The sequence below is a fragment of the Neopsephotus bourkii genome, unplaced genomic scaffold, assembly GCF_033783945.1.
Source record: "Neopsephotus bourkii isolate Nb327-2 ecotype Australia unplaced genomic scaffold, CSIRO-AGI_Nbou_v1 NB_107, whole genome shotgun sequence".
Lineage (NCBI taxonomy): Eukaryota > Metazoa > Chordata > Aves > Psittaciformes > Psittacidae > Neopsephotus > Neopsephotus bourkii.
In genome coordinates this window covers 650,897-678,326 of record NW_026900624.1, presented here as the reverse complement: position 1 = coordinate 678,326, position 27,430 = coordinate 650,897, and the positions used below count along the sequence as shown (strand labels likewise).

Here is a 27,430-nt window from a genome sequence, read left to right as displayed (position 1 = left end):
TAAGTAATTGGACTGAGAGTCTAACAAATGACAGTTCTTGGCAGTGCAGACTACTTGGAATGGGCAATTGACTTTTTTACCTGTGCTATCTTGATTATGAATCATGATTTGGAAAATATACAAGAAAGACAGATGATTGTTAACTAACAGTATGTCACCAATCTAGTCTGTGTAAGGGGAAGTGCCTTCTTGATTTTACAGCTGAGCTAGTAGTGGAAGAGTGCCAGAGCTCTATCAGGCATTGTATATAAGGGCTAGATATTAAGATATACCTTCAGAGTCAGAAAGGTGAGGTGGAGTGGATCATAATTCCCGTCTCTCCATAAATTTTGGACTAAAGAAGATTTGAGGGAAATTGCATTATGAACAGACCTAGGAGGTGGCACAAAATAAGATAGCATCTTTATTGCATAATTGCCCAGAATGGACCAAAATCTGACATGAACTTCAGCATGACTACTTGTATAACTGAAGGTTTGCTTTGTTGGTGGTTTTTTTTTTGGCTCTGATAATCTAAAAAATTGACACATTGTGTAGGACAATATTGCAGGTTGCTGTTCAGTAGCAGAAAAAAAAAGTCAAATTATCCTTATTTTTCAGGCTTCGGCTTGATTAATCACCATAAGCACACTTACTGCAATGGGAAGACTGCCATACCCCTACTCTATTAGTTGGCTGAGGGAGTTCATTGTCTGCCTCCATAGTAATGGGGCTCAACTACAAAGCTTTCCATTATAGTTAGTATTAAATAAACAAAAAAGAAAAACACAACAGGCTTTGGAATTGTGTTGCCTGCTGAACATTTTTCATAGGCTTAATAAGTTCATTATGATCAGTATGAAGAACAGATCTTGAAAAGGAAATTTTCAGACCATAATCTGGAAATATGTTTTGTGTGTGGTTAAATATGACACATATTAGAGTTCCAGAGAGTAACCAAGGAAGCTGTAGGACATTCATGGCACCCATAATATTTATAAGATCTAACAAGGTAAGTTGACAGTACAAATGTACTGTAATTCTTCTTAGTCTTACATATACCATTTTATTGGAAAGAACATTTTGCTTTATAGATAATCAGATTCCGAAATGTGATTTTATTTTAAGCTATAAATGCAGTAGTTATCTAACTGGCCTGGCTTGTAAGCCATATATGTAATTATGTTGGCTGCTATCTTATGATACAAATGGCCCAAATGAAATTAACCATGTCACTCACAAAGTACTTAACACTACGCATAATTGTATGTGAATGTCAGCCTGCCACTTCTGCTCGTACAAATTTATTGCTTGAATAAGTTATGTATGATTACAGAGATCATTCAATTAAAACAAATATCTAATTTGTATGCCTTTTCCCCAGACTTTCACTGTTTTGTATCACTGAGACATGCTGACTTTGGAAATACTGTTTCAAATTGTTGTACTGTATCATGAGTAGAGTTCATTTCAAAGCATGAGGTAGCACTTTGAACATAAAATTGCATCTGTCAGTCTCCTTTCCCTCAATCCTCACTGTCTGAGATGTTACCGTCTCTGGGCAGTAGAAGTGAGACTGACTGTACTCAGTGATTGAAAATTCTCCTTTCCTGTACAGAGAGGAAAGGTCGTTCTGACTGGCATTTCAAGCTGTAGAGCTGCATGTTGTAATTATTATCTGCCCTACCAGTAAACTCCTAACAGGTTGGAAGTAGTCACCTTTCCAATTATCATTCTCTGATCTACTCAGGGAAAAAAATGACTGCTCTGTAGTTCTCCATAATACTTTTAATGTCCTGAAACTTATTCTTGAACAGGTAAGTCCATGCACCAAGTGGTAAAGGGTTGTTAGATATAAAGGGGCAAAACTGAATAGAAAGGAAATAAAGTTTGTTGCTTCCATTTCTGAAATTCTGTGTTGTATGAGTACTATATCTATTTGCAAGAAATTAGGTTTATATAGGAAGAACAGTTATATTATTGGTTCATCTCACCATTAAAACAATTGTTTCTAAATAGGACTGATTTAAGAATAAAAAAAGACTGCAAACGTGTGTGAGTTCAAGTTAAGCTGTTTGTTGTTTCTGTGGTAGATTGATGGGACAAGGTTGGCAGAATGTGTTAGCATCTCTGTCTCAGTTTCTCTGCTTTTAAACTAACACTTACAACGTGATAGGAATATTCTGAAATACTGCACTCTGATACAAATTTTTCTGCCAAGTTAAATGTACATTTGGATTTAAAATTTTATAAATCTATCTCATAAAATTAATTTCATAAATGAATCTACTAATCTTTCTAATCTTTTTGCTTCTTTAAACTAAATATTTCTACTAGTAATTACAACTTTTAGACTGCCCGTAATTTTAACTTTTAGACTGCCCGTAATTTTAACTTTTAGACTGCCCTTCTATTAAAAATGAAATCACATAACATTTAACCTTGAAAAATAACCATAAAATTTTATTAGTTCATAAGGCATGCATTAGTATTGCCCTTTTTATCTTAAGGATGTAATTAAATTTTGTGAACTATAGCAACAAATCATCTCAAAGAATGTGTAAACTTTTAATAAATAGCTAAAGCTTAAAGCACTGGGTAATTGTAATGCTAAAGTAGGCATTGACAAGTATCTTCATGAAGTTAATGTGGCTTTGTATTTCTAACTATTTTATCATCAGTATTATTATTATGTATTGTTTCCCTCCTTTTCTGTCCTGTTAAACTGTCTTTATCTCAACCCATTATTTTACTTTTTTTCCCCCACTTATCTCCCCTGTCCTACGGCGGTGAGCGAGAAGCATTGAACCCTGACAACCTCATAGAATCATAGAACCATAGAATAGTTAGAGTTGAAAAGGACCTTAAGATCATCAAGTACCAACCCCCTGCCATGGGCAGGGACACCTCACACTAAGCCCTGTCGTCCAAGGCTCTGTCCAACCCGGCCTTGAACACTGCCAGGGATGGAGCATTCACAACCTCCCTGGGCAACCTATTCCAGTGCCTCACCACCCTAACAGGAAAGAATTTCCTCCTTATATTCATTCTTAACTTCCCCTGTTTAAGTTTTAACCTGTTAGCCCTTGTCCTGTCACTACAGTCCCTAATGAATAGCCCCTCCCTAGCATCCTTATAGCTGGATGGAGCTTGGAAGGCTCCTATGAGGTCTCCACGCAGCCTTCTCTTCTCCAGGCTGAACAGCCCCAACTTTCTCAGCCTGTCTTCATATGGGAGGTGCTCCTGTCCCCTGATCATCCTTGTGTCCCTTCTCTGGCCTTGTTCCAACGGGTTCATGTCCTTTTTATGCTGAGGACACCAGAACTGCACACAATACTCCAAGTGAGGTCTCACAAGAGCAGAGGGGCAGGATCATCTCCTTCGACCTGCTGGTCTCACTCCTTTTGATGCAGCCCTCATAATGTCTTACACTTTATTTAACAGAAATATTGAATGAAATCTCAGCTACATGGTGGAAGAAATGTTACTATATTTTTTTGCATTGGAGTTAAGTGTGTGTCCTTACCCAGCAGAGAGATTATATATTTTTCAGTCTGCCTTTATAGTTTCTACTGCAGAAACTCCCTAGGAGTCAAAACAGGTGGCATTTTATATGCTGTGTTTTTAATACTAGTGAATAATGGCCAGTACTACTTCAAATGTTTTTAGGCCAAATTAGTATTAGGAATTAGAGAGGACTTTTCAAACTCTGTTACTCATGAATACTGGTGACAAAAAAAAATATCAACTAGCCTTCTTTTTGAAAGTAGATCTGTCCATGCAGATTAACAAAGGTTTTGATACAGCATCTCAGTAACAGGAACACTGCTATCCATAAACTGCATGAAAATCATCTTGGGTAAAGGAGATGTAGTTCAAGGATTGTTTTTTCCAGTTATGTTAGTTTACTGTGGCTGCAGGTCAAGGTGACCTTAGTGAGCCATCTTCAACTCTAGAAACAGCTCAGCTGTAGCAATGCAGAGTTTGGTATGGGCTGCAAAATCCAACTGAGAAATAAAGTGAATACTTAGGGGCTTCACTTACACTGAGCTCTCAGCCAGAGCACAGACAGCAGTTCCCAAGTCAGCAGTTTTAAAGATAACTCTGGTACAACTGCTCTACCCAGTTACATCTAAGATATGGCTTCTGTCAAAGGATAAAAATGGTCATAAATATCTGATGTGTTTGCACTACTCAGTAGCAGTCAGGTACAAGGCAAGGAGTTAAAACATCAAGGAAGAGATACCTTAGCAGCTATTCTGGACATCTGTCCAGCTGAATGCATTCTGGAGAAGTATTGCCGTTGTCAGTCATGACGTTTTTGTTATTTAGAAAAATTTCTTAATTCATACTTAAATGCCAGTAACTTGTAGGGAGGACTATGGAACATAATAAATGTGTAATTAAGGATGCATTTTTCTTACAGTCTCATAATCACAGCAGGGAAACTAACAAAAAATGCTTGTCACTGCATTATTACAACATATCAAACTGTCTCTAAGCTGGCCTGTCTACTGCTTTCTCAGCCTGGTGTCCCTTCTCCTGTCATTACAGTGAAAATGAACATGAAAATATGTAGCCATTGTGTCAGCTTGCCTCTTCTTGTCTTCTGTCTATTGCGTACACTGTCAGCAATCTCAGATATCTAGGAGATAGTACTTTAGAAACCTGAATTGAAAAATGGCTTATCTGTGATAACATGTTTATCAAATTAAAGTACAGATCTACATATTTTCCAAAATCATTAAATGCTTGGCTTGGTAAATAAAGTGATATTTGTCAGGTCATCAGTTTCTGATTTACTTAACTAACAAAGCTTCACAGCACCTATCCTGAATATTTGAACATTTCAGTATTCCAGTTTGAGACTAAGGTAGCAAATGCATCTTTTCTTGTTTAATGAATCTATACCTTTGCTTTTATGCAGTTATTTTCTAGCTATCAGCAAACCAGTGCAAAGTGGCCACAAGAAGGAACCATCATACTGCCAGATGTGCAGAATTGTCTGGATGAATGGAAATTCAAGAGGCCTTAGTCACCTGTGCTTTGTAATTTTGAAACTACAATTGATCTGAAGGATCATGCACTGACCTTTCTGAAGTCTATTCACTCAAATTGCTTCAAACAGGACTGCTAGAAGGGCTATATTTAATATAAGCACACTTCTAAACCAGAGGTAGCAGGACATAGTTCACTTAAACATAAGCTACAGTCCAGCTCCTCAGGATTGAATACTTCTATGACCAAGAAAGATCATCTTAGCTGTGGAGAATAAAGGAGGGAGGCTCTTATCAAGCAGAGTAAATGCAATATATCACAGTTGGTCTAGAGTCATCTGAAAATAGCTAGAGTCTATGAAATTTAGCCTAATTTGACACCAGTGTTTCTGCCATGAAAGCTTTTGGTATTGTAGTGCACATTCAAAATCATTACTGCCTTCCTGCCCTGAGTACTGAATATGCAAAGTGCTAAGTCTCAGGCCTGATGTGTCACTGAGCAGTAAGGGCCAGCTGCTTCTTCAGGGATGGGGAGGCAGGAGTGAAGCGAGCTACCATAGCTGACAGGGAGGGCCTTGTTTCACCAGGCATGAGGAGGGCAGACCTGGGGATCATAACCAGGTTCAGCGAAGAGCCCAGGCAAGTTTGTACTGGTGAGGTAGATCTAAATTCAAGATAGAGAAACAATATACAGGTCAGGACCAGGTCTGATGATGGCCAGGAAGGTTCATGATGACAAGACCATGTCCATGGTCAAGCTGGGAAGTCAGCTATTAGTTGGCATCTGGATCCACAGGGCACAGGTAAAAACATAAAACAGTCACTCTCAGCATACCTCAGGCAGGAACTGAAGGCCCCAGGCTGAGCTGAAATGCAGCCTTCAGGAAGGGGGATGCAAGTAGAGCACCTCAGAAGGCTGGTCAGGGCCATTAGAGCTTATTAGTGCCTCAAGGCCTGATATGATGTATGTATTGTAATCAGTGTTCCTTATTATTTCATTTATTACTCTAGAAGGCAGTATCTCCAGAGTTTAATTCATCTGTATGTCGAATGAGAAGTGAAGAGCCACTCAGAGCTTGTCAGTAGGAACACAAAGCATAGGTGATCATAATGTGAGCCATGCATTGGTGTGATGGAGTGGGTAACTGACAAAGGAGGCTTGTGTTTCCATAACAACCTAATAGCTGAAGTCTTTCTTAGGCAACTGGTTTCTCTTCTAAGTAATTTTTGTCCTTAGAGAAATGCGACCATTATTAAGTAGTTTCCCAGTTCTCAGAGTGTTTTAGACAGTCTGATCTCCCTTTAAGTTTAGCACAGAAAAAGGTTCAAAGGCCGTGAGAAGAATGAGTAAAAGAGTCTCATAGTGTCCTGACAGGATAAAAATATTCCTCTTAAAGGGAGTAAAGTTAGGTTCTAGCCTTTGTATAGTTCCTTTAATAAGACTCTTAAAATACATCTTAAAAACAGCTGGGGGGTTGTGCCTGTTACTCTGAATAGAAGTCTGCTTCAGAACCACTGATTTCTGTGCTAGTGATTAAGAAGCTTTTCATTTCCAACCTCGGTGTATTCATGGTCAGCTAAAGTCAAGACAGAGGAACACTAATACACTGGCTTTGGCTAAGTCAGAACTCTCCAGCAACTCTTCAAGAAGCAATTCAGGTCAGGTTCTGAATGATTCTGAAAAATCTCTTATTGCCCACACACATATGCGTGTCTATATGTACTGCCTTGTCATGGTGGCTAGAGGACTCCAAAGGGTGCTAAACTGTGGCATAGAGGTCTTCTAAATGTGTGTACTCTGTATCACAGTATGTTCAAGTTATTTTGTCTTATTTAAATATGTATGCATCTATTGAAAGTATTCGCCTCTACAGAAATCACAACAATATTATCTACATACTGTGCCCTAATATACTTCCCTTTTTCTGTGTAGGAAGAGAAGAATTAAACTATAAGGAGTATAAGAAAACCTGAAGGGGTTGAACCAAAACCCAGATATTTTTTCCAGATATATGTTATAGTTATTACAGCTGAAAATATTTTATATTTTTTTATTTACTTGCTTTTTAGTGAAATTTACTGTAATGTGAAAATTGAAAATTAATTAACAATTTTCAGTTGCATTTTTGGTCAATAACTTATTCATAATCAAATATAATGCCCAGCCCTAGGTGTAAGACCTATATATACTTTTTTCTCTGGTGTTCTTTGTTGTCTTTTAACCTATGTTTGAACTGTACAGAGAGAATTTAGCTATGGTGCAGAATTTATCAATTTACTTGTTTTAACTAGTTAATTTATAAAGATGCAAGGATCACATACAGAGCTTCAGGATACCACCCTTTGCCAGAACAGAGCATATTAGAAACTAGTCTAACCTTCTGACTGAGTTTCAGTGATGACACATTTTGTATTCGTCATTAACAGCATAGGGTGCACGCTTCTTGCAAGAAGAGATTTTCTCTAATGCACTAGCATATGTTTGCAGTTTGGATATTTTAATTTCACATAGCATTTTAATAAAGGTTAAGGGAGTGCTGATGGAAGAATAGAATATACAATAGCTCTTCTGTTGTTAATCTTTTTTTCTTCAGTACAGCTAGCACTTTTTTAAGCACTCTTCAAAAATGTAAAAGATTTCTGAAAATGGTGTCTGTAAAGTGTTTGATATAGTTGTTCATATAACATAAGTTATAACTTTATAATTTATTTTCTATTTTTAAGTATTTTCTGTAATTTTATAGTTATTTTTGTTTTCTCTAAGTACAAATCCCCCAAATATACATAGCTTGGGAGTTCTGTTTTATTATTATGGCTTTTTCATACCCATTTTCAATATTTTTATATTATTATCATAGTTCTTGGAGTACAATTAGGATGCTTTATATTAGCATTTTTAGAACTATATCTCTTGGAGCAGATCTGTTCAACTGTGTTTCGGTCCTATGTTGATTACTATTTTGTTGACAGGTGTTATTAAACTACTGATTTTGACCAGTAGATCTTCAAGTGGTCTGAGTCTCAGAGGCTGGCATATCTTCCTAATCTCTATGAAATTAGGGCATGTATTGCTGTTGATTTCAGTTGGGTTAGATTTTACTGTATATATGTTCTTCCAAAAGAAGGGTCTTTATTAAAATTAGTAATTAGTCAATTAAGCATTGATAGGAGATCAGGAAAAAGGTGTGTCTTGTACTTGAATAGTTAAAATGAGGTACTATCTGTGGAAATATTTCCCTTCTGATTTCGTCTCAGATTGGGAGAGGATATCTCTTCAGGTAATATAACCCTACAGTAGATGGAAGTGGCTGAGATGGGCCAGTGAAGTGTGCATCTCTGATTTCTGTCAGTTAGATATGCCTCTAAAATCACATTCTGATAGCATGTCAAAGCTATGACGCATTTTAGTTATCTCTGGGTAGATTTCAGGAGGTGAGTGAGACACCTTTACAGTTCTTTTTTACAGTGAAATTCAGTTCTAGGCACTTCAGTAAACCAGGTTTCTGATATCACCTAAGAAACAGATCCATATAGTCTATATACAGTTTATGTATACTGTTCTTGTGCCATATTCTTTCTCGATGTGACTATAGTCTTCTGTCAGTAGAGGTATGCCAACAGTGCGTATATCCCCTACGTAATGTTTCAAGAAGAAATAATATCCACTCTTTATTGTTCAAATTTCTCGTACAATGTAGGAATCCGTTTTCTTGATAAAGTTTACAAAGGGAAATGAAAAATAAAATTTAACTCATGTGATGCAAAATAAGGACTATGTCCATTAGGGTGTGTATTGCATTGCTAATGTATTAAAGGAAGAAATGAATAAATGACAGAAGGTGAATGATAAAAAATTTTAATAACATTTCATCCACTGTCTGCTTTCTCTTTAAGCAGCCCCAGGCAGTGTGAGATAACGCCATAGGTTCCCCTAAACAGCTGTTCCCTGAGTTATTCTATATTTGAAGCAGGGCAATTTTGTATTTGGACAAAATTCTGTTATAATAAAATTTTTGTTATTAACTAGAGAATTTACATCTTATGTTAGTCAATTTTCAATTGGCAGACTAACTGCAAAGTGCGGTATTAAGAATTGATTCTTTGCTGTGTTGAGAGCCTAAAAAGTACTATTTTCTTGTGTCATTTTACTTCTTGCCTTTTGGAAAAAAGCAGAACTTATCCAGCAAAGGAAAAATATAACTTCAGTATCACAGACTGAGAAGCAGGCAGTGGAAGCATTCAGTAATCATTTTCTAGTGTCATATTTTCTTGACTGAGTCTTGCCCATTTAACTGTCAACTTTCAGAATCCCAACAAAGATCATTAAGAGAAAGGAGAATTATACAGGCTTTCAGACCCTCCTTCTACTCCCTGTGGTATTTGTAGTATAAAGTTTGGTAAAACTTTTACCTTTTTTTTTTTTTTTCAATTTATTTATTTGGGTAGTCTGGAAAGAAGTGTGCATGAGTGAATACTTCTCATGCACATACATCTGGAACCATTCATTATTAACTTTTAAAATTACCTCAGTTGCAAGCGTAGACCACTTTAATAATTTTTAGTAGCCAAATGTACTATTAAGCCAAATATATTATAAAAGTGAAATAACTTTATTTACTTGTATTAAATGAACTTATAATTTCATTAAAAAAACAGGTTAACTTAAAAGATCCAGTTTCTCTGAAGCAATGCTAATTTGAATAACCAATGCCCCTTTCATTTATTATTAATGATGATCCATATCAGCTATTCCATTATTCCTGATGTCAGAATGAAAGCCTGTAACTACTAAGGTTGATCCATTAGCTTCCCTTTAGTCTTCTCAAATCTCACCAATATTCCTAGTGCTGTAAAGAAACAGCGCCATTTGTTGAGCTAACTTGCCAGATCTTTTTAAGCTCTTGGGTACAAATTAGATAGATCTGTCCATTAAAAATTTCTAGCTTTAGTAACTCTCATTTAATATTCCCTTTGGATATATTTACATGAGTTTGATATTTAGGAAAAATATTTCATATCTCTATTGTTTTATAGTATTATTTCTCCTACTGCATTGCTAGAGTAAAGTACCAGAATTTGGGTTGTTTCATTTTCCAGTTACCCACTCCTTTATGTCCTTGATGCAGCAGAAGTCTCACAGAGAAGCAGCATTATAATCATCAAGACTTTTCAGAATACATAGGCAGAGGAGGATGAATTGAGGTTGCACAAGATACGTCAATTCTTACATATCACAGTGCTAATGTACTTTCCTTTACAACCTTATCATCCCTCTAGAAGGTTTTTAGTATGTAATTAAGATAATTGCTCCGCATCATACACTCCTTTGGATAACATCTCTGGTAACATCCTTAACAATGAAATGTTAGTCTAAAAATACTCTTTTTCTGAAGGTAAAGCATATGGGAATGACTGATACCATGTGATGGGTTCGTTACCAAAACACATGCAGGTCTCCACCCATTTAGTATGTTCTAGTAGATATGTTTATGTTAAAGTAATTCTACATTCCAAAGACTAGCTTACATTTTCTCTGCAGAGGGCGAGAAAAAGTCTGCTGCTTGACATATGTTAAACATTTTCTTATGATTCATTACTTTTTATTATTATTTCTTAAAGTACAACTGACAAAAAATACTTTGCATGGGAGTTAGGGGCAATTTTTGCAAATAAGTACTCGTCAAAGTACATGTATTCTGACCAACACTCAGTTTTCATCTCTGTGTGATTACTGTCTAGAATGATCTCATTATGCACTTGACTGCATGCTGTCAGACAAAACCCCTTTTTTAAATGAAGACAATAACTCAAAGAATGTAATTATTGAGAGGTAGTTTGCATTTTAAGGCCCATATGCAAATATTATTTAGCAGGATTTGAGTTTTTCTGTGTTAAATGTTGGTGAGTTGCAGCATCTTTTGCAAGTACTTTTGAGTCAGGGATGTAATACATAGACCACATACAACATGTTCCATTCTAGTAAGTAATCCTAGGCTTCAAAAGGCTGTTGAGATTGTTTTATAATTGAGCAGATATAAGTGATAGTAGCTGCTGTAAATGGCAATAATTTAATAGCTGTATGAGGAATAATACTGATACAAACCCCATCAAATTGCTAGTACTAGTGGTAATAGTAAAACATTTTACCATTAATTTGTTTGTATTTCACATGCATCTGGTGTATTCTAGAGGAATATAATGTTGTGTAATGGGTATAGCACTGATCTTCAGTAGGCATGCAGTTAATATTATATGTCTCCTGGTGCACCTGTGAATTTTTTACAAACTTTAATATTCTGCGAAGCTTTTTGTGTTGAATTGCACTCCATATTAGAAGCTGGGAGGAACCAGTTGTCTTGACTTCATACTTTTTTTCTCTTATACATAAGACTTTGCATCTTGTCTTATTTTGCATTAAGATGGAACTAAGTCCTAAAATTTGAGAGATCCAGTGCTCAAAGAATAGGTACTTTAACTTTACTGATGCCTATAATGCAATAAAATTCAAATACTGTAAAGAAAAATAAACTGGTTTTCAGAAAAACTTGAAATGCAATATGAGTGTTTCTTAAAGCGTACAAAGAGCTCAGTGGTCATTTGTGGAAGATTAGTTTCTTCCCTGTTTAGTTTGTCAATTTCGGATGATAAAGCTGCTCAAGTCTGAATGACTAATCATTAGACACTGCATTATACCTATCTTAGGATCATTTAGACATTCGCAGCTGTTGCAGAAAGTTATTACATTAACAATGCTTGTGATCTCTCCTGCTCCTTGTGTAGTTTTCCAGGCTTTTCTGATATTTTGTATTAAAGATTACACATTTAATACTATTTATTATGGAGTGTTTTGTGACTTGGTGTAGATGGTGAATAGATGTATAGTCTATAGGTGCCTTGTAGCAGTTATGCGACTGCCTTTGATTTAGGTATTAGATTTGATGTCTGGGCAATCCTTTTTATTTCTGTGTCCCATATCAGGGCAGTTATTTTGGATTTGGGGGATCAAGCTGAAAACATCGGGCTAGAATATCAGTGACTATATCTGTATCACAGGGTATGAGAATTCTACTCACTGCTGAGCCCATATATCACATGCTGTTGGCATCCCAGCTCCATGTCAGAGCAAGAAATGTGAGCTCAATCCCTGCCCTGCTTGGTCAGAATAGGGTTTGCCAAAATGTATTTGGTGGCTCTGCTAACAGACAGATACTGAGGTCTGTGGATCATAGTGCCAGCCAGCATGAGGAAAAGCCAGTGCCCTGCACTCTGCTTTTCACCATGCCTCTGTAGGGATCATCTACTGCTACGCAGTTACTATGCTTTTTCAAATATTGTGAAGGGTCACTTTGATATGAATGCGGTTAGTAACCTTGCTCTCTTTTCTACAGTTGTAGTACCTCCCCCCTCTACTCACCACTAAAAAAATGAAAAAATTTTGCTCCTCCTTCTGACAGTCTCCAGGAGAATTTTAGTTTTTGTTTGGTTGGTTATTTTTTTTTTTTTGTTACTGACTACATCAAAATTTGGCTATATCATGCAGCTTATATCATACACTCTACTGAATGTGCACGCTAATTTTATTTCAGCATTGATCTGAATAAATCAGATCAGTTACTACAGATCAATTACAGATTTGACTTACTATCTTTCAGGATTAAAAGAAATAAATAAATCATACCCTATTTCTATTGTCTTTACTTCTCCAGTAAGTAATAAATTTGTTAATTTTATAATAAATGTAAGCTATTTTATTTAATACATCAGTACCTTTAAATGTGTTTTACTGGGAACTCACTTTTTCATGAGAGTATTATATGTTTTATGAGGTGTTTTTTAATAAACTTTTGTACTATCTTTAGTACATTTGGAAAGCAGAAATCCTGGCCTGGCTTGCTAAATTTTGTTAATATCAAAATATTTGTTAAAATATTAAGCGATTACTAAACTAAACCAATTCTGTGCATAATGAACAGATTTATTTGTTTTGTTCAATGTCAGACATGATTAAAAATAGACAAACATTGATTCCTAGTGAAGGTAATCAGTGTTTCATTCTGTTAAAAAAAAAAAAAAAGGAAAAAGATTTCCCTCCTGTTCTATTTTAAGTTAAATAAAAAACACCCATTTACTTCAATTTTCTCTGCTGCTCCCTTTCTGCATCTGCTAGTCCTGATGGCAGTTTAGCTCGCTGCCAAAGAGTCTCCTTCTACTACTTTCCAGAGATTTCATTTTTCTTCTTCTTACACAATTGTCATTTTTGTGCCACCTCAGAAGGAAATTTGCAGAGTGCAAGAGATGTAGAATTTTGCTATATATCAAAATATATATGGAAATGTGTTTGTATTGCCAATCCACAAGTGTATAGATAGAGCATATCTTTACTCATAGCTAATGATAGTTTTCTACTGCAACAGGATATCAAAGTAGTCTTTTCCTCTTTTTTTTCTTTTTTTCTGTTCTGTCTTCAAATACTGCAGATTTGGAAGAACCAATAAGAAAGAACACTTTCACACTCCATTACTTTATTGTTTTCAGAAACCACAAAAAGTCTTCAGAAGGACCATTTAATATTTTTTGCTCCAGGGTAGGGTGTATTATTCTTTCTGTAATACAATATACCATTGTATGCAGTTGTATCAGTTCTGGATGGTGATATCAAAAACAGCTGTTAGTAAAGATATCCTTTCCACTCAAGTTCCAGCTGTTCACCCGATATCTTTTTTCTGTCAGATATCATTCCTACCCTGCTGGAAGATAATTGAATATAGCATAATTAAAAACAAAACAAAACAAAACCAGTTTCTTACCAGTAGTGCTGGGATTGACACTAAATTTTTTTCCTGAGAACATTCCCAGTATTTTGACATCTATTTCTGTCTTACTTATGATGAAAACTCTCTGTGAATATTGTGTAAGTAACATTTGCAAAAAGTACCTTTTTTCTGATAAATTCTGTAAGTTGTCTTTCAGATTTTTTTTCATCCCACCCATAATAACGTCAACAAGGATTTGCCACTAATAAGTTTAAGTAAATTTATAAATGCCTTTTATAAATGCATTTTATAAATTGCTTGTCCAACTCCTAGACATAAGCCTGTTAAATATAATGTGGTATGAATTTGTGACTCATATTCAAATGGAATAATGACGTTTACAATAGGAAGTTGTTAGTGGTTAGGAGCTCTGGTAGTAAAAGTGACAGGAGTTCTGTGAATCCTGCCTTTTGTTTTGGCTAAATACCTCTATTCAAGTGTAATTTAATTGTAATCTTTGTTATAGTTTAAGACTTGAAGTTAAGGAATGTTGGATTGGTTTATGCCATACTTTTCTCCATAAAACTTAACCAAAATAAAAATAATAATAATTAAAAAAAAAAGCATGCTTTCACTTAATTATGATCTTTATTTTTATGTTAGTGGTTGGATTGGTCATTTCTGCTCCACTGTGCTGGAATATTCCTTCTTGTCTGAATATACTGATTTGGCTCTGTGTCAAACATAGGAGCCCTATATGGCCTAGAAATTGTGATTTATTAATTTGCTATCAATAGGAAATGCAAACAGCATACCTCTTTAAAGTTCTGTGCCATTTTTATCATTCCTTTATATAGTTAACTGCAGCTCTCAAAAATTCCAAGGAAGGGTAGTAGGTTTCATTAGTGGGAACACTTAATAGGAGGAAATTAAGAAACCTGCAAAGATAGTTTGTGGATCTTGGAGAACTTAAAACAAAAACAAGAAGAGAAAACAAGTGAGGCAAACTGCATGCTGTTTAGTTACTGTGATGTAAATAAATTAAATATGCTGAAGTGTATAGAAGATTCTAAACCCTCAGAGCCAGAGTTATGTAAATCCTGCTTTGTCAGTTAGAAGGTAAGCTTAATTATGAATAAACATGTAATACTGGTATAACATATAATTTCATCTAAATTGAAACAGATAGAAAATAAATTAATGCAAGAATATTAGTGCAAAGGGTAGAATTTGAGTATTTCAGAAGATAATGCCAAGAATAAATAAAACATATGTAAAGTGTGGCAAAATTGTTTTGGTATGTTAATTATAGAAAAGATAATTTGGGAATTAAAAAAGACAGTGAAGTGTTTGGGTATTTTTAGTTACTAATATCTCCAATGCTGTAGTGCCGCAAATTAACTGTGAATGGTTAGAAACTGTACTGTGTTATTACAAAACTATCCACAATATTTTCTTTATGTTTCCCAAATCATCTGGACATTATCAAAGCAACATATTGGACTAGATAGCAGGTCCACTTTGGTACAGATGTTTCCCTGTTGCTTTCAAAATGATCATCAAAGACCTTTGAGAGTGCCTGAATTCTGACTGTGTATTAGTAGTGCACACTCTCTGCTGGACTCTCTTTGTGCTTAATAAGTATACTGTTATGCTGGATACAATACACAATTTGAATATGGAACACAATACTTTCTTCCATGTATGTATGTTAAATAAAAAAAAAGGCAAAATTTCAGTGAGAATTGAGCACTCTGAAGTTGCTCAAAAATTTAGATACTTTAAAGAAGAATAGCTGGATATTGAAACATTTTAAAACATCTCTAGTTTGCTGGCTTTAAAATGTTTTGGTTAGCTTTATGGCTTCAGTGTTCTGATTAAGAGGTTTATTAACTGACTGACACTTCAGAAGAACTGAAGCTCTTGAAAATGTATTTTTTGTCTATAAAGTGCATTTCACTGCAACTAAAGATAGATGCATATTGCAAGGTTTATCTTCAAGACTTCTTAAATTATTAATTATTATTGAACCCTAGGGGACTACTGTTATCATCAGTATTATTTAAATTATTTGAGAGTACTTACTCCCATCACCTTTTATGGTTTATATTCTGAGATAATTTGACTATGTAGCCTAATTCACTAATATCTATTGCATTTGCAATAGTAGAATACTTTATCTGCATGGCTTATTTAGTTATTCTCTTTGGATCATTGGAGAAGCCTTGTGAAATACTGAGGCATACATATAATAGCATTCAGTGGCCTCTCACTGATGAGTCAAATATAAAAATAAGCACAGACACCCCCAATATGTATGATGTGGTTTTGGAGGATGTTTATTTTTTTACCAGACTACTAGGCATTCCATCCAGCTTTTAGTGAATGACTGAAATAAACAAAAATATTTTGACTCCTGTAACTGCACCCTGTGCTTTTCATTGAATTTCAAGAACATGATGACTACATACTGAGACAAGGCCAGTGTAGAAATCTATGAAATATGTCATAGGCAAGTACAGTCATTTCACTACAAACCTTTTAAACATGGCAAAGCCAAGAAAAAGGCCATTTCACAGACACACACACACACACACACACAAAGGATGTGCAACTGTGTAGCATTGTTTTTGAATGCTCAATTAGACATCAACAGCTAACAGCTTGCAGAGGCAGTCTTCAAAGGTTACTCAGGAAATGGTGGAAATCGCCCATCATGTCTAATTAGTACTTAATGAGAGATGGTTTTCCAGACAGTTGCCTGGTATTACAAGGGTTATGCAAGCTTGAAGCTGTTCCAAAATGCAGGTGAGTGATTGAAGGAAATAAAAAGTTGATAATAGTCATACCTGTCTCCTGGATGATGCAGAAACAACTAAGCAGACCACATGCTGCCACTGGAATGCACTTTGCTAGTAATTAATTTCAAACATAATCCTGAAATAGCTGCTACATCCAAGACTGGGCCAGTTATAGCTTCAAGTGCTTTCAGCAAGACAGTTGTAGATACATATTTACAATCCTACTCAGAACAATGGTTATTCAGATTTAAGTGTGTGGGGAAACAAAACAAATTCAAAAGAGCAAATTCAAACGGTTTAGTCCAAGCGTTCTCTCTATGCATCCAGTGTAGCTACCTATTGATTCTATTACTCGGTATTTCATGTGCTCTTTTGAAATGTCTCTTGCAATGTTCATTCTTTGAAATCCTGAAATAGATGATTGTCATTGTCTGTATTTCCTAGATCTATGCTGTGTTGAATAGTCACATAGGAGATAATATTTGCTTGGGGATTTAGTCAAGTTAAAACAATTTTAAAGCAAAATCCTGTACTATGAAAAATTGCCTAGTCCCTCAACTGGGACTACTGTGTAACATGACAGGTTTTGATATCTTGACAAAATAAGAGATTTTTCTATTTTTTTTTTTCCTGGATTTCTGTATGGACTTCAGTCTGTCTTAATTTGCTGTATGCAATTGCTAGGAATCTTTGCAGTGGGACCACCACTTACACAAGGCATCACATTTTTATCACACATGCTGTCCAAGAAATATTATACAAGGCAGCTCTGTATCAAATCAGGGCAATTCCTGCTATTTTGTGACCTATTCTGCTCCGTTTTGGATCCTTGTTAGTTTCTTCCTACTTGTTGCCTTGGGCTTCTGCCTTGTAAATTTACTGCTAATGGAATCCAGCGGCCTTGATTGACCCATCATGAATGAACTGAGGCTGAGTAGCGTTGTCTCCAAGCAAAATGTTCAGATATATTGTTTTAAGAAGACTTGCACTAAAATCTCTCTGTGGGTATGCTTTAATGTAATGGGGTGATTCTCCTTCCACTGCCTTAGAAAGAGTTAACTGTGTTTTAATGAGCCCTATGTAATCTTCAGGAAGATTGCTGTGCCCAATTCTCTTTACTATAAAGAACAGGATTCAGGTGATTCTTCATGTGGGCCTGGGTTTCTTGCTCACTTAGCTCTGCAAGAGTAGGGAAGATTCCCTGACCCATATTTTGGGCAAGCTTCTTGGCCTCCTCAGCATGAGGATATCAGCATATCCCTGATAAAACTTCCATATCTTTGATTATCCCTGGAATCAGAAAATAACTGATTTATCTATCACTCCAGTGTGGTTATAAGTGGCAAGTCTTCATTTTGTCCTTTTTAAAGGACTAGAGATTATTGAAGAGCACTGAAATCTAGTCCTTGGTACTGTACATGATGGGACCTAATTAACCTGTTCATTTTTTAGCTAGCCAATGAAACTAGTCCTTCTGGTGGCCATGACCTCTGTGAGATGTGTGTAAATTCAGACACTGGTCACTGATCCTCCAAAAATAGTACTATTTCCATATTATCTTCTTTTGTACTCTTCCAAGATTCCTATTGTGGTTATGATTGATTTCTGTCTGAGAGAGCTGATTAGTATTACCATGTTCTTTTCAGAGATTTGTACCTCTTTTTACCAGGACATATAACATGTACAGACAAAAGTATTCCAACGTTTTTTTCTAGAGACAGATCAAAACCCATAAAAACATAGAAATTACAAGACTGGATATGTGTTTCTCTAGTTGTTTTCTAATAGAGTCTGCTATAACTGATCAAACTTAGGTCTTTCTTGATTCCACATGAAAAAGCATTTTGATCCCAGACAACACCAAGCCATCTGGAGCTTTATTCACATTTTTATTATCCTGATGCTGAGGTGTACAAAACAGAGGCAGGATTTTGGCCTGTCTTCAAGTAGCTTGAAATATTGCATGAAGTCCTCTATACTGAGTAGTGCTTGAGGAATAAAAGGAAGTTATTGCTAGTAACAGTGTGTCTTTGAAGTTGTCTATATATGTTTGCAGGCATTTTACACCCTTATTTTTCTTTCCCTGGAGCTGCAGTGTACAAATCTATCCAGGCCCTGAATTTATAGTATGAAGCTCTACAAGGTTGTACTAGTTAGGGTTTGTGTTTTAAGTTTTTTGTTTGTATCTAGTATTATATTTTCAGAGGGTTTAAAATTTAGTGTATGTATTTATGCACACCATTAGATGTGTAGCATATAAGCTAGTTCTAGATTATTACCGGTCCATACCTCTAAAGTTAAATATATGTTTCTTATGCTCTTACAGCAAATTGTAAATCTAAGCAAGTAGTATTTAAGTAACTCCACAAATAATTGGAATGCAGAAATAAAATAGGCTGTGTACACATTTTGGTTGTGAATTTGAAATAAATTGCTGTTCCCAGTTTCTATTCATTGCCTCAGTCACAGGCTGGTTTTGGTGCATATAAACCAGATCCCTTTTTGATCTAAAGCTCCTTTTCAGGTGGGCACTAAGAGTATAGGGTCTTTATGGAAGCTGTGAGGTAAATGTGTGATGGGGGTGTTTGGTAGAATAAATAGATGCTATATAGTGCAAAAGACTCAAACCCACATATATTTAAAATGGAGTTTCCTGAGGATCAATTGCTTTGATCTGTAGATCCACAGCTTTTACACTAAATTCTAAAAATAACTGATGTAACAGTTAACACATTTCTGTAATGAAAGTGGAAAACTATAGATCAACTGCATGTTCCATTTTTAAGATTTCTTTCTGAGGTGAAATGTAATTATATTTGGAATATAATAGCTGGAAATATGTTTGGAATATAATGGCTGGAAAAAAATTCCAGCCCATATCTGCAATATGGGCTGCCTTTGACTTCTCATATTTTGCTTGATGAGATGTTGTAGGAAGTGTTCTGGTTGGTATATTTGGTGTCTGCACAATAGTTAATATTGTGGCATTACGTATATATAGTGCCTTTTCTATGAGTATCTGTTATCTGTTAGAAAAGTTCCAGTGAGAAGTGTGTCCTCACAGTACATGGATAGCTGCCTGAAAACTTTGATGAAAGACTTGCTGAACTATGGTGATATGGTCTATTACTATCCATAAGAGCATTCCTGTCTATGTAGAGTACTAAATGAAAGAAGACAATCATCCACTGGCTACTAATGTCACATATCACAGTAAAAGACAAAGATCCAGTGCATGTTTTTTTTTAATTTCACTTAGTTAACGTTTTTATGTTTTTGTCTGACATCACAATAGAAGATAGCAGTAAAAGAATGCCATAGGTTGTTCTTACAGTATGCTAAAAGAAGACAATATTCACCTTCATTTTGCTCTCTCCAGACTGGTATCTGAGTGATCCTTTCAAACGTAAAGCAGTCACTATATCCATGAAAGGGAACTCCTTGGTCTCCCCTCTTTTCTTGACCTCCTGTTATCTGGTACACCAGAAAAATCTTACTATAATTTTTACCATGATGGTAAAAATAAGCTCTCATTTTCACAAAGATCTTTGGGAAACAGTGGTTAAAATTCTTGAGAAATGTGAGCTTCGATTCATCCCTCCTAATTTTGGGACCTTGATTCAGTTGCCGTACGTACCTGTCTGCTGACATATAAAATGCTTTCCTGTGTCCCAAGCTGGTGTTTAAGGATAGTGGAATCCCATAGAAAGACAGTGAAGGCCTCAGGCAGATGCCTTGAGTTTCTTTGGACTGCTGAGATGGCATTGTTAACAATGCTTTAGTAGTTGAATCTTGCCTTATTTGACTACAATAGAAGGGTCTGAAGCTAGCTGTCTGGATTTTGTTTAAAGCTAATGCATATCTTTGTATGATCAATGAAGCTTAGGTCTTGTTCCTCTGGCCTAATATTTCTTCAGGATTATATATCTTTATATAGAGGATATTTTATCTCTAATGAATACTGTTTTAATGAGGTTTCATTGATCTAAAGATGAGTTTAGCAAATGTAGCTATATTTAGAGAAATACTACCTTGCAAGTCTGAAGATCAGTTTCTGAATTGATGAAGATGGAACAAAATAATGCCATTTTTTTGATAGCAATTCAGCTACTAGCATATGAATACAGAAGTTTAAACCCTGAAATTTGGTTCAAAAATCAGTCTTATTAGATAGATGTTAATGGCATTATGCAATGTGTTATATGTATTTTACTCAGAAATCCTTTTTGTGCTGAAAGACCACTGTGAATTAATCACTTACGATGTCAGTGATGGTAGAAGCAAATTTTCTTCCTGCAAAAGGATTGGTTGTGATGCTAACTCTTTGTTAACACTTAAGCCCAGCTGGTAACTCAGAATCACACAGCCGCTCGTTCACTCCCTCTCTTTCCCCTAGCCCCGCTCCAGGCAGGATAGGGAGGAGATTCAGAAGAATGTAAACCCCACATGTTGAGATAAGAACAGTCCAGTAACTAAGGTATAATACAAAACCACTGCTACTAATAATACTGATAAGGAAAGTAACCAGGGGAGAGAATTTAAAACTAAAAAGGGAAGGGAAGAAAAACCCAAACAATAAACATAAGTGATGCACAATATAATTGCTCACCATCCACTGGCCAATACCCAGCCCAGCCTAAGCAGAAGTCTTGGCCTTCTGAGTGAGACCCCCAGTTTATATACTGGGCGTGATGTGCTGTGGTATGGAGTACCCCTTTGGCTAGTTTGGGTCAGGTGTCCTTGTCTGCTTCCTCCCAGCTTTCCATGCCCCTCCTTACTAGGAGAGCATGACAGACTGGAAAATCCTTGATCCGGGTAAGCATTATTTAGCAAAAACTATAACATTGGTGTGTTATCAGCAGTGTTCTCAGACTAAAGCTGAAACACAACTCTGCACCAGCTATTGGGAAGGAGAAAAATAGCTGTTACAGCTGAACCCAGGATACTCTTATACAGTAGTCTTTGTGTGAGACATGAGGTGTACATCATAGTTAAACATTTTTATGAGCAAGATAACTGCGCTTCTATAAACTACACTTTAATAATATTGAACTGTGTAATCGATAAAATTGAGTAATATGCACAAAAGCATCTCTTTTTTTTTTACAATTGTATTTTATATATGAGTGTGATGAAAAATTAATTCTGAGGTGTTTGTCTTGCCGCTTCTGTTCTCTCTTAATGGTCTCAGAAAAAGGTGCTGTGAAAAATAAGCATTTCGCATATGAAATGATGTTAAAGCTATTTAATTAATAATAAAAAAAATTATGTGAATTAGTTCTTACTCAATGCTATTCAATTTCTTTTTATAATTTTTCTGTAAGAATATATAACTGTTAGTGAACTATGGCATAATTGGAATGGACCAGTAAAAAGCTAATCTGTATTTCTGATTTGTTGAAGTTGATTCAATATTAAAAGTTTTTAGTGTAACTGAAATCAAACCTCCTGTCTGTGACCAAAAGGTGTATCTCTAATTTAAGGAATGCCGGTGTGGCTTGAGAGTAAAAATCTTTTAAATAGTGATAGGAACTACATGATCTTCAACTTCCAAACAATGATGTCGTCATTTGTAATTACAGTCTTTTGATACATGAAGGAAAGCCTAATAGGCAACTTGTATGAAGCAGTAATGTGACCACTGATGTAAATACTGAGTCTGCTTCTATTGTAAATATTTCAAAAATTGGGAAAAGTAGCAAACAGAATTTTAAGTGGCATTAAAGTTTAGAAATTAAGATGTCTATTTGGTGAGAAATTTAAGAATAACCATCTCTATAAATATGTCTGTGAGATGTTAGTGGTGTAGTAAACCAATCAATCAGCCAACCAACAAAGCAAATTAGTAAGATTTGCCAGGATGTAAACCAATAGAGCTGTTTTTGTAGTCCACACTAAATGGGTCCAGTTAATCCAAAAGCTGAGTTTATCCAACCTTTAAAAAAAATAAAAATTGCTTATTCTGGACTTAGAAAACATAACATAATGGTTTTACTTTATCTGATCCCTGTTCTGTTTCTTTTGCCCTGCAACAAAGGAAATTAAGGATGGAAAGTTCTCAGTAACCATTTTTAAAAATTAGAATAAGTTCCAATTACATAATCCGTGTGAGAGTTTCTCATGTATAATAAAGGCAGGAAGGAATATTGTCAGAGCATGCTGCAATTCAGTGATTTTTACCTGCCAGATGATCCATGGAGCCTGGTGTTATCTGACTTGCACAGAAACATGTCTTAATTTACTGCAACTTGAGCCAGTAACTAGAAAAGAATCACAGCCCAAATACTTCCCTGTTGGCCCTCTATAGTACCTGTCAGAAACTTAGCATAGGACCTAATCTTTCCTAGGTAAATTTAGTAGTTTCTCGAGTTTCCAAGTGGTTTTTTGCCATAAAATATTCCACTGAAACTTACAGTATTTCCATTATAGATATCTAAATGGAAAAAATGTTTGCTTTAGTTGTGTTACCAGAAAATAAGAAAATGAAAACATAATTATTTTATTATTTAATTATAAAAGAATATATATTCAAATCTATCCTTACTGAAACTTCTGTTGCACTGCATTCTTAATGAATACTGTAGACATAAATAGAGAAGTTGCCCAAATTGGTTGCAGGAACTAATTTGATGGCAATATTCTCTCTCTGATGGAGCAGATACAGGTAGTAAAATTATTATTGGTTGCCTAATGAGAAGTTCCTACTGTGAAAATAAACAGCTGTCCACAATAAAGAAATTGTTTACAAGAAACCATTACATGTGAGACACTTTATTCCCTTGAGAAAGGAGTGAAGGCAACGAATACTGAGCAGCTGGATTTTTATTTTTTTTTTGCAATGTTTATTTCAAAGAAATATATTTGGATGTTTTTTTCATGACTTTAGTTTTAGACTCTCAAGCAGCATCCTACTTTTAGGTTTTGTTTTTGTTTTTTGAGATTTCTGCATATTACAGATGTTCCCTAAGTGGTTATAATTGTATGCACACACTGTAGCTGGAGATGTTTTTCGTAGCGCTGTCTAGTGGGGCATATAACAGCCCTGCCTCCTTTCAAGAATATCTCCCAATAAATTTTCATTCCAAGAATGCCACTACTAGTCAGTTTGATGTTTCATGGGTGGGGCAGTACCTAAGGGCAAAATGTAATGTTCTGTGACCTGTCATTCAACAGCATCAACAAGAAGTCTTTCCTGTGGAAGGACCAAAATCCTGCTCATATAACTTGATTGCTCTGTTACCCTCTTCTGCATGTTTAAAGTGTGGGTAAACTAAGATGAGAAGAATACCAACAAGGCATTGAAATGGAATGAAGTGGTGGGCAGAAAACTTATAATCAGTCCCAGTCTGTATTTCTCACTATCTGCCCTTTAAGATACTTCTGCATCTGTAAGACTTCCTGATTTCACTTGCAAGGCTTTGAAGTGCTAAAGAGCAGCTGTGCTTAAACACAGCCACACAGGCTTCACAGTGAAAAAACAGCTACAGAAAGGCAGGGACTGATGAAATATCAGGGAGTTTGTGTTCTTTTCTCTGTTAGGTTTAGCTGTTTGTCAGAGACAATTGTTCTGTTTGTTTCTCACACTAGTAAGTAAGTAACTGCTCTAAGTACACTTAGCTAGACTCGTGGAACATTTCTCCCTCTAGAAGTTATTTCTTAGCTTTCTAGATGATGCCTGTATTACCACCTGTATTACAACATGTCTCAGCAGCAGTATCGTCCCTAGTTTGGTGTCTCCACAAACAGAGGGCAGAGCTCTCTCAAAGGAAACCTTTGATTCCTCAGTCAGGGGTGTTCATTGATAATTATCTATTGATGAGTCTGTCCACAGAATGAAATAAGATAATATTTCATATTCTGGACTAAACGAGGATGAGACTCAGCTCTTATCACTCATATTTAGCCTTCATCCTCCCTATGAGACTTCCAGAGTATGGTAAGGCCTCTGTGGGGTGTCTGCTTGTCATTCCTTTGATGAGCTGGGCTTTCAGATCACTGGATACTCACTCGCATCCTGCATGTTAAGTTTTACAGGTAGACACTAATTCAGACAGGGAAGCATAAAAGACATTTAAGTTCTCAGGGATGTTATTATGATGATTCACCTTAAGTTCCTTTCTAAGGCTATATAAAATTTGTTCGATTCATCATATTAACAAACATGTATTACTTTCTGAAATACACGAATTCAGATCTGGTATTTCTGTGTGCACTTGTGATGATTCAGGAAGAGCACTTCTCTGCGTTAAGACTCCAGACCTAAAGGACTGGCAGTTTTGATGACATATTTTTCCAAAAATTTGGAATTGTTTCTGTGACAGGGAGGGTTCACTCTGTCAGATGTTAGGTAACACCTGAAGTTATCTGTAGTGTCTGTCAAGCTGCCATATGAACTTGTGTTTACACTTTCAGTAAGTTTAACAGCACTGATGAAACATTTCAGCCTGATATTTGCCTTAGAAGAACAGTTTGCCAGTCTGTATTTGAATAGAAATTACGACCTTATCCAGATATGTAGTGTTTCTGCAGGGAGTATTTCTCAGACTCATCCATGCAGTGAAAATATCTGTTACGTTGGAAAGGCCATACGTTTACATTCTTACAACAATTCATCTTTATCCTATGTTATCTACATTAATGTAATTGGGTATTTCCTTCCCTTTGACACCCGTTACATTTCCAATAATTCTTTCAGGCTAGTAGGACTGAGGAAGAGAAGCTTCTAGGATTACTTACACAGAGACATTTGTGCTTGTGCACATGAAGGAGCTTGCGTTCCTGCAGAAGCTGGTTAGGCAAAACTCCAGCTTATAGCACTGGAGTTACTTTTGTTTATTCGGAGTTTGGGTTTTTCTAGAGTGGATTTGCCCACAGAGTGAAGACATGTTTTGGAGATCCATCTCAATTACAGATAAATATGCTTTCTTCTGTGAACTCTGCAGGCTGTCAGTTGAGTCCCACAGACACAAGATGAGAATGTAATCATTGTCTTAATACAAAGCTGCAGGTATTATAGCACATTTAGGAAAATAGAGCACATGTGATTCACAAAGAAAGATACACACAGGCAATGACATTTTCCCCAGAATCAGAACTAAAGCATTTCTTTAATAATACAGTTCAAAGGCAGGAGGTAATGTGGAGCTTTTGGCCTCATCTGATAAGTCATTCTGGTGCTTGTTTTCCATCACAACTGGGTAGTTGTGCCTTATTTCATAGACCTCTCTATCCTCTGACCTGATTTTGACTAATTTAAGTTTGCATTGTTTGAACAAAATTGAAGGTGTTTAGAGAAGGTAAGAATGATATTTTAAGTCCCTTTAATTGTCCTTCACAGTGCCATAAAGTGGCAAGAGCATCACAAATTTTGTCCAAACAGCAATTTCCTATGTACATGTAGGTATGTAGATATTATTAAGCAAGCTGTAGGTTATCTAGCTGAGATACTGCTAGAAAAGCAGCTACTGCAGTGCAGAGCTATATGGAAGATGTAAATTTCATCTGAGAAGCTGAGTATATTTTCATGTAATTGATCTTTGATGATCAATTGTATTGCCCCCCATATCCACGAAAGTTGTCAGTGATGGCTATTAGCATGCTCTAAGTCAACTATGTGTTTATATCACTTGTTGAACTGTGTTGTATGTGTTAGGATTTTCCAGGATGAGCTATGAGGTGCATTATAAAGCTCCCTTTCAAATCACCCCTGCTATAGTGATAGTACTTGGTTTCACAATACGTAATTCAGGTTAATGAAAATAAAAGATATGTGTTTGGTTTGTGCCTCATTTTATTTAGGTATTAAGAGAGTGCTGTATCCTGCCTTAACATAGAGTGAATGTATAAGCTGACAAAATAAGTGTAGCTATTCCTCACCAGATCCATTTAAATTATAATAGATTTTGTAAGTTGAAAGTGTTCTGAGTAGTGTTCTGTTTTCAAAATAATTTTTTTTCTTATTTTAAAATATGTGAAGTATTTGTAAGTTCACATAAATGCTATTTTTATTCACAGATAATGCACCTCAGGTAGCAATTACTGCACCAGGATCTGGTAACCATAGAAACAGCTCTACAGGCCCAACACCTGACTGCTCTCCTCCATCACCAGACACTGCACTTGAAAATATAGTAAAAGTTATACGCCCTCAGGTAGGTGCTCATCATAAGCATCATCTTACTAGTTCTGGTTATCATTTTAGAAGCAGGCTATCGTGCATGTGTTCTAAGAGAACATTATCACTATACACATTTGAATAGGTCAGAGGCAGATAAACAGAACACAAATTGTTTTTTTTTTTTCCACTTGGAATGCAGTCTTGATAGCAGAAGATAGACTATTTTATGAGCAATCCCAGCAATGTACAGATAACAGTACATGTTTCATATAGCTCTAACGCATTAAGTCTTTATGTAATATTTTGTATTTTATAATGTACTATTAGTTTTCTCCTGAGTTTATGTTTGTTTTTATCAGTATTAATTCCCTGTTACTTTTTTTGGGTTTTCTTTCCTCTTTCTGTATCTCCATTTACGTGGTCCCGTAATGTTTCATATCTTCTTTAGTTACCTTCTAGTATAGTTTCTTAACTTGTATCCTTCCTAACTATATGTATTTCTAATAGCGTTTGGTGAACAAGATACTTAATATATGTAAAACTTGAGTGCACTTTTTAGTTCTTTAAGAAGTACAGCCTTCTAAAATAAAAGCTGTAAAGTAAATAAATCTTAGAATTCAAGTTAGTAGTGAAGGTAGAGGTAATCAGCATAAAGGAGTTTATTTTGGAGTCATAGGGCAACATGGGTCAGGGGTTTATCTAGTTTCCCACTTAAAAAGGCATGACATTAGGTGTGTTAAAGCTAGCTGACAGCTACACACTGAACTGACTGTGAGACTTTTC

At 35.7% G+C, this 27,430-nt stretch overlaps 1 protein-coding gene across 10 annotated transcripts in view; it reads left to right on the top strand.

Annotated features, from left to right (window-relative positions):
- ANKS1B (ankyrin repeat and sterile alpha motif domain containing 1B) overlaps positions 1–27,430 on the top strand; it is a 425,238-nt gene that overhangs the window by 119,528 nt on the left and 278,280 nt on the right. For all 10 annotated transcript variants that reach the window (XM_061357113.1, XM_061357101.1, XM_061357080.1 and 7 more), the window contains one exon: positions 26,545–26,681. In XM_061357113.1, coding sequence (XP_061213097.1) covers positions 26,545–26,681 — 137 coding nt within the window. The remainder of the gene's footprint in view (positions 1–26,544; positions 26,682–27,430) is intronic.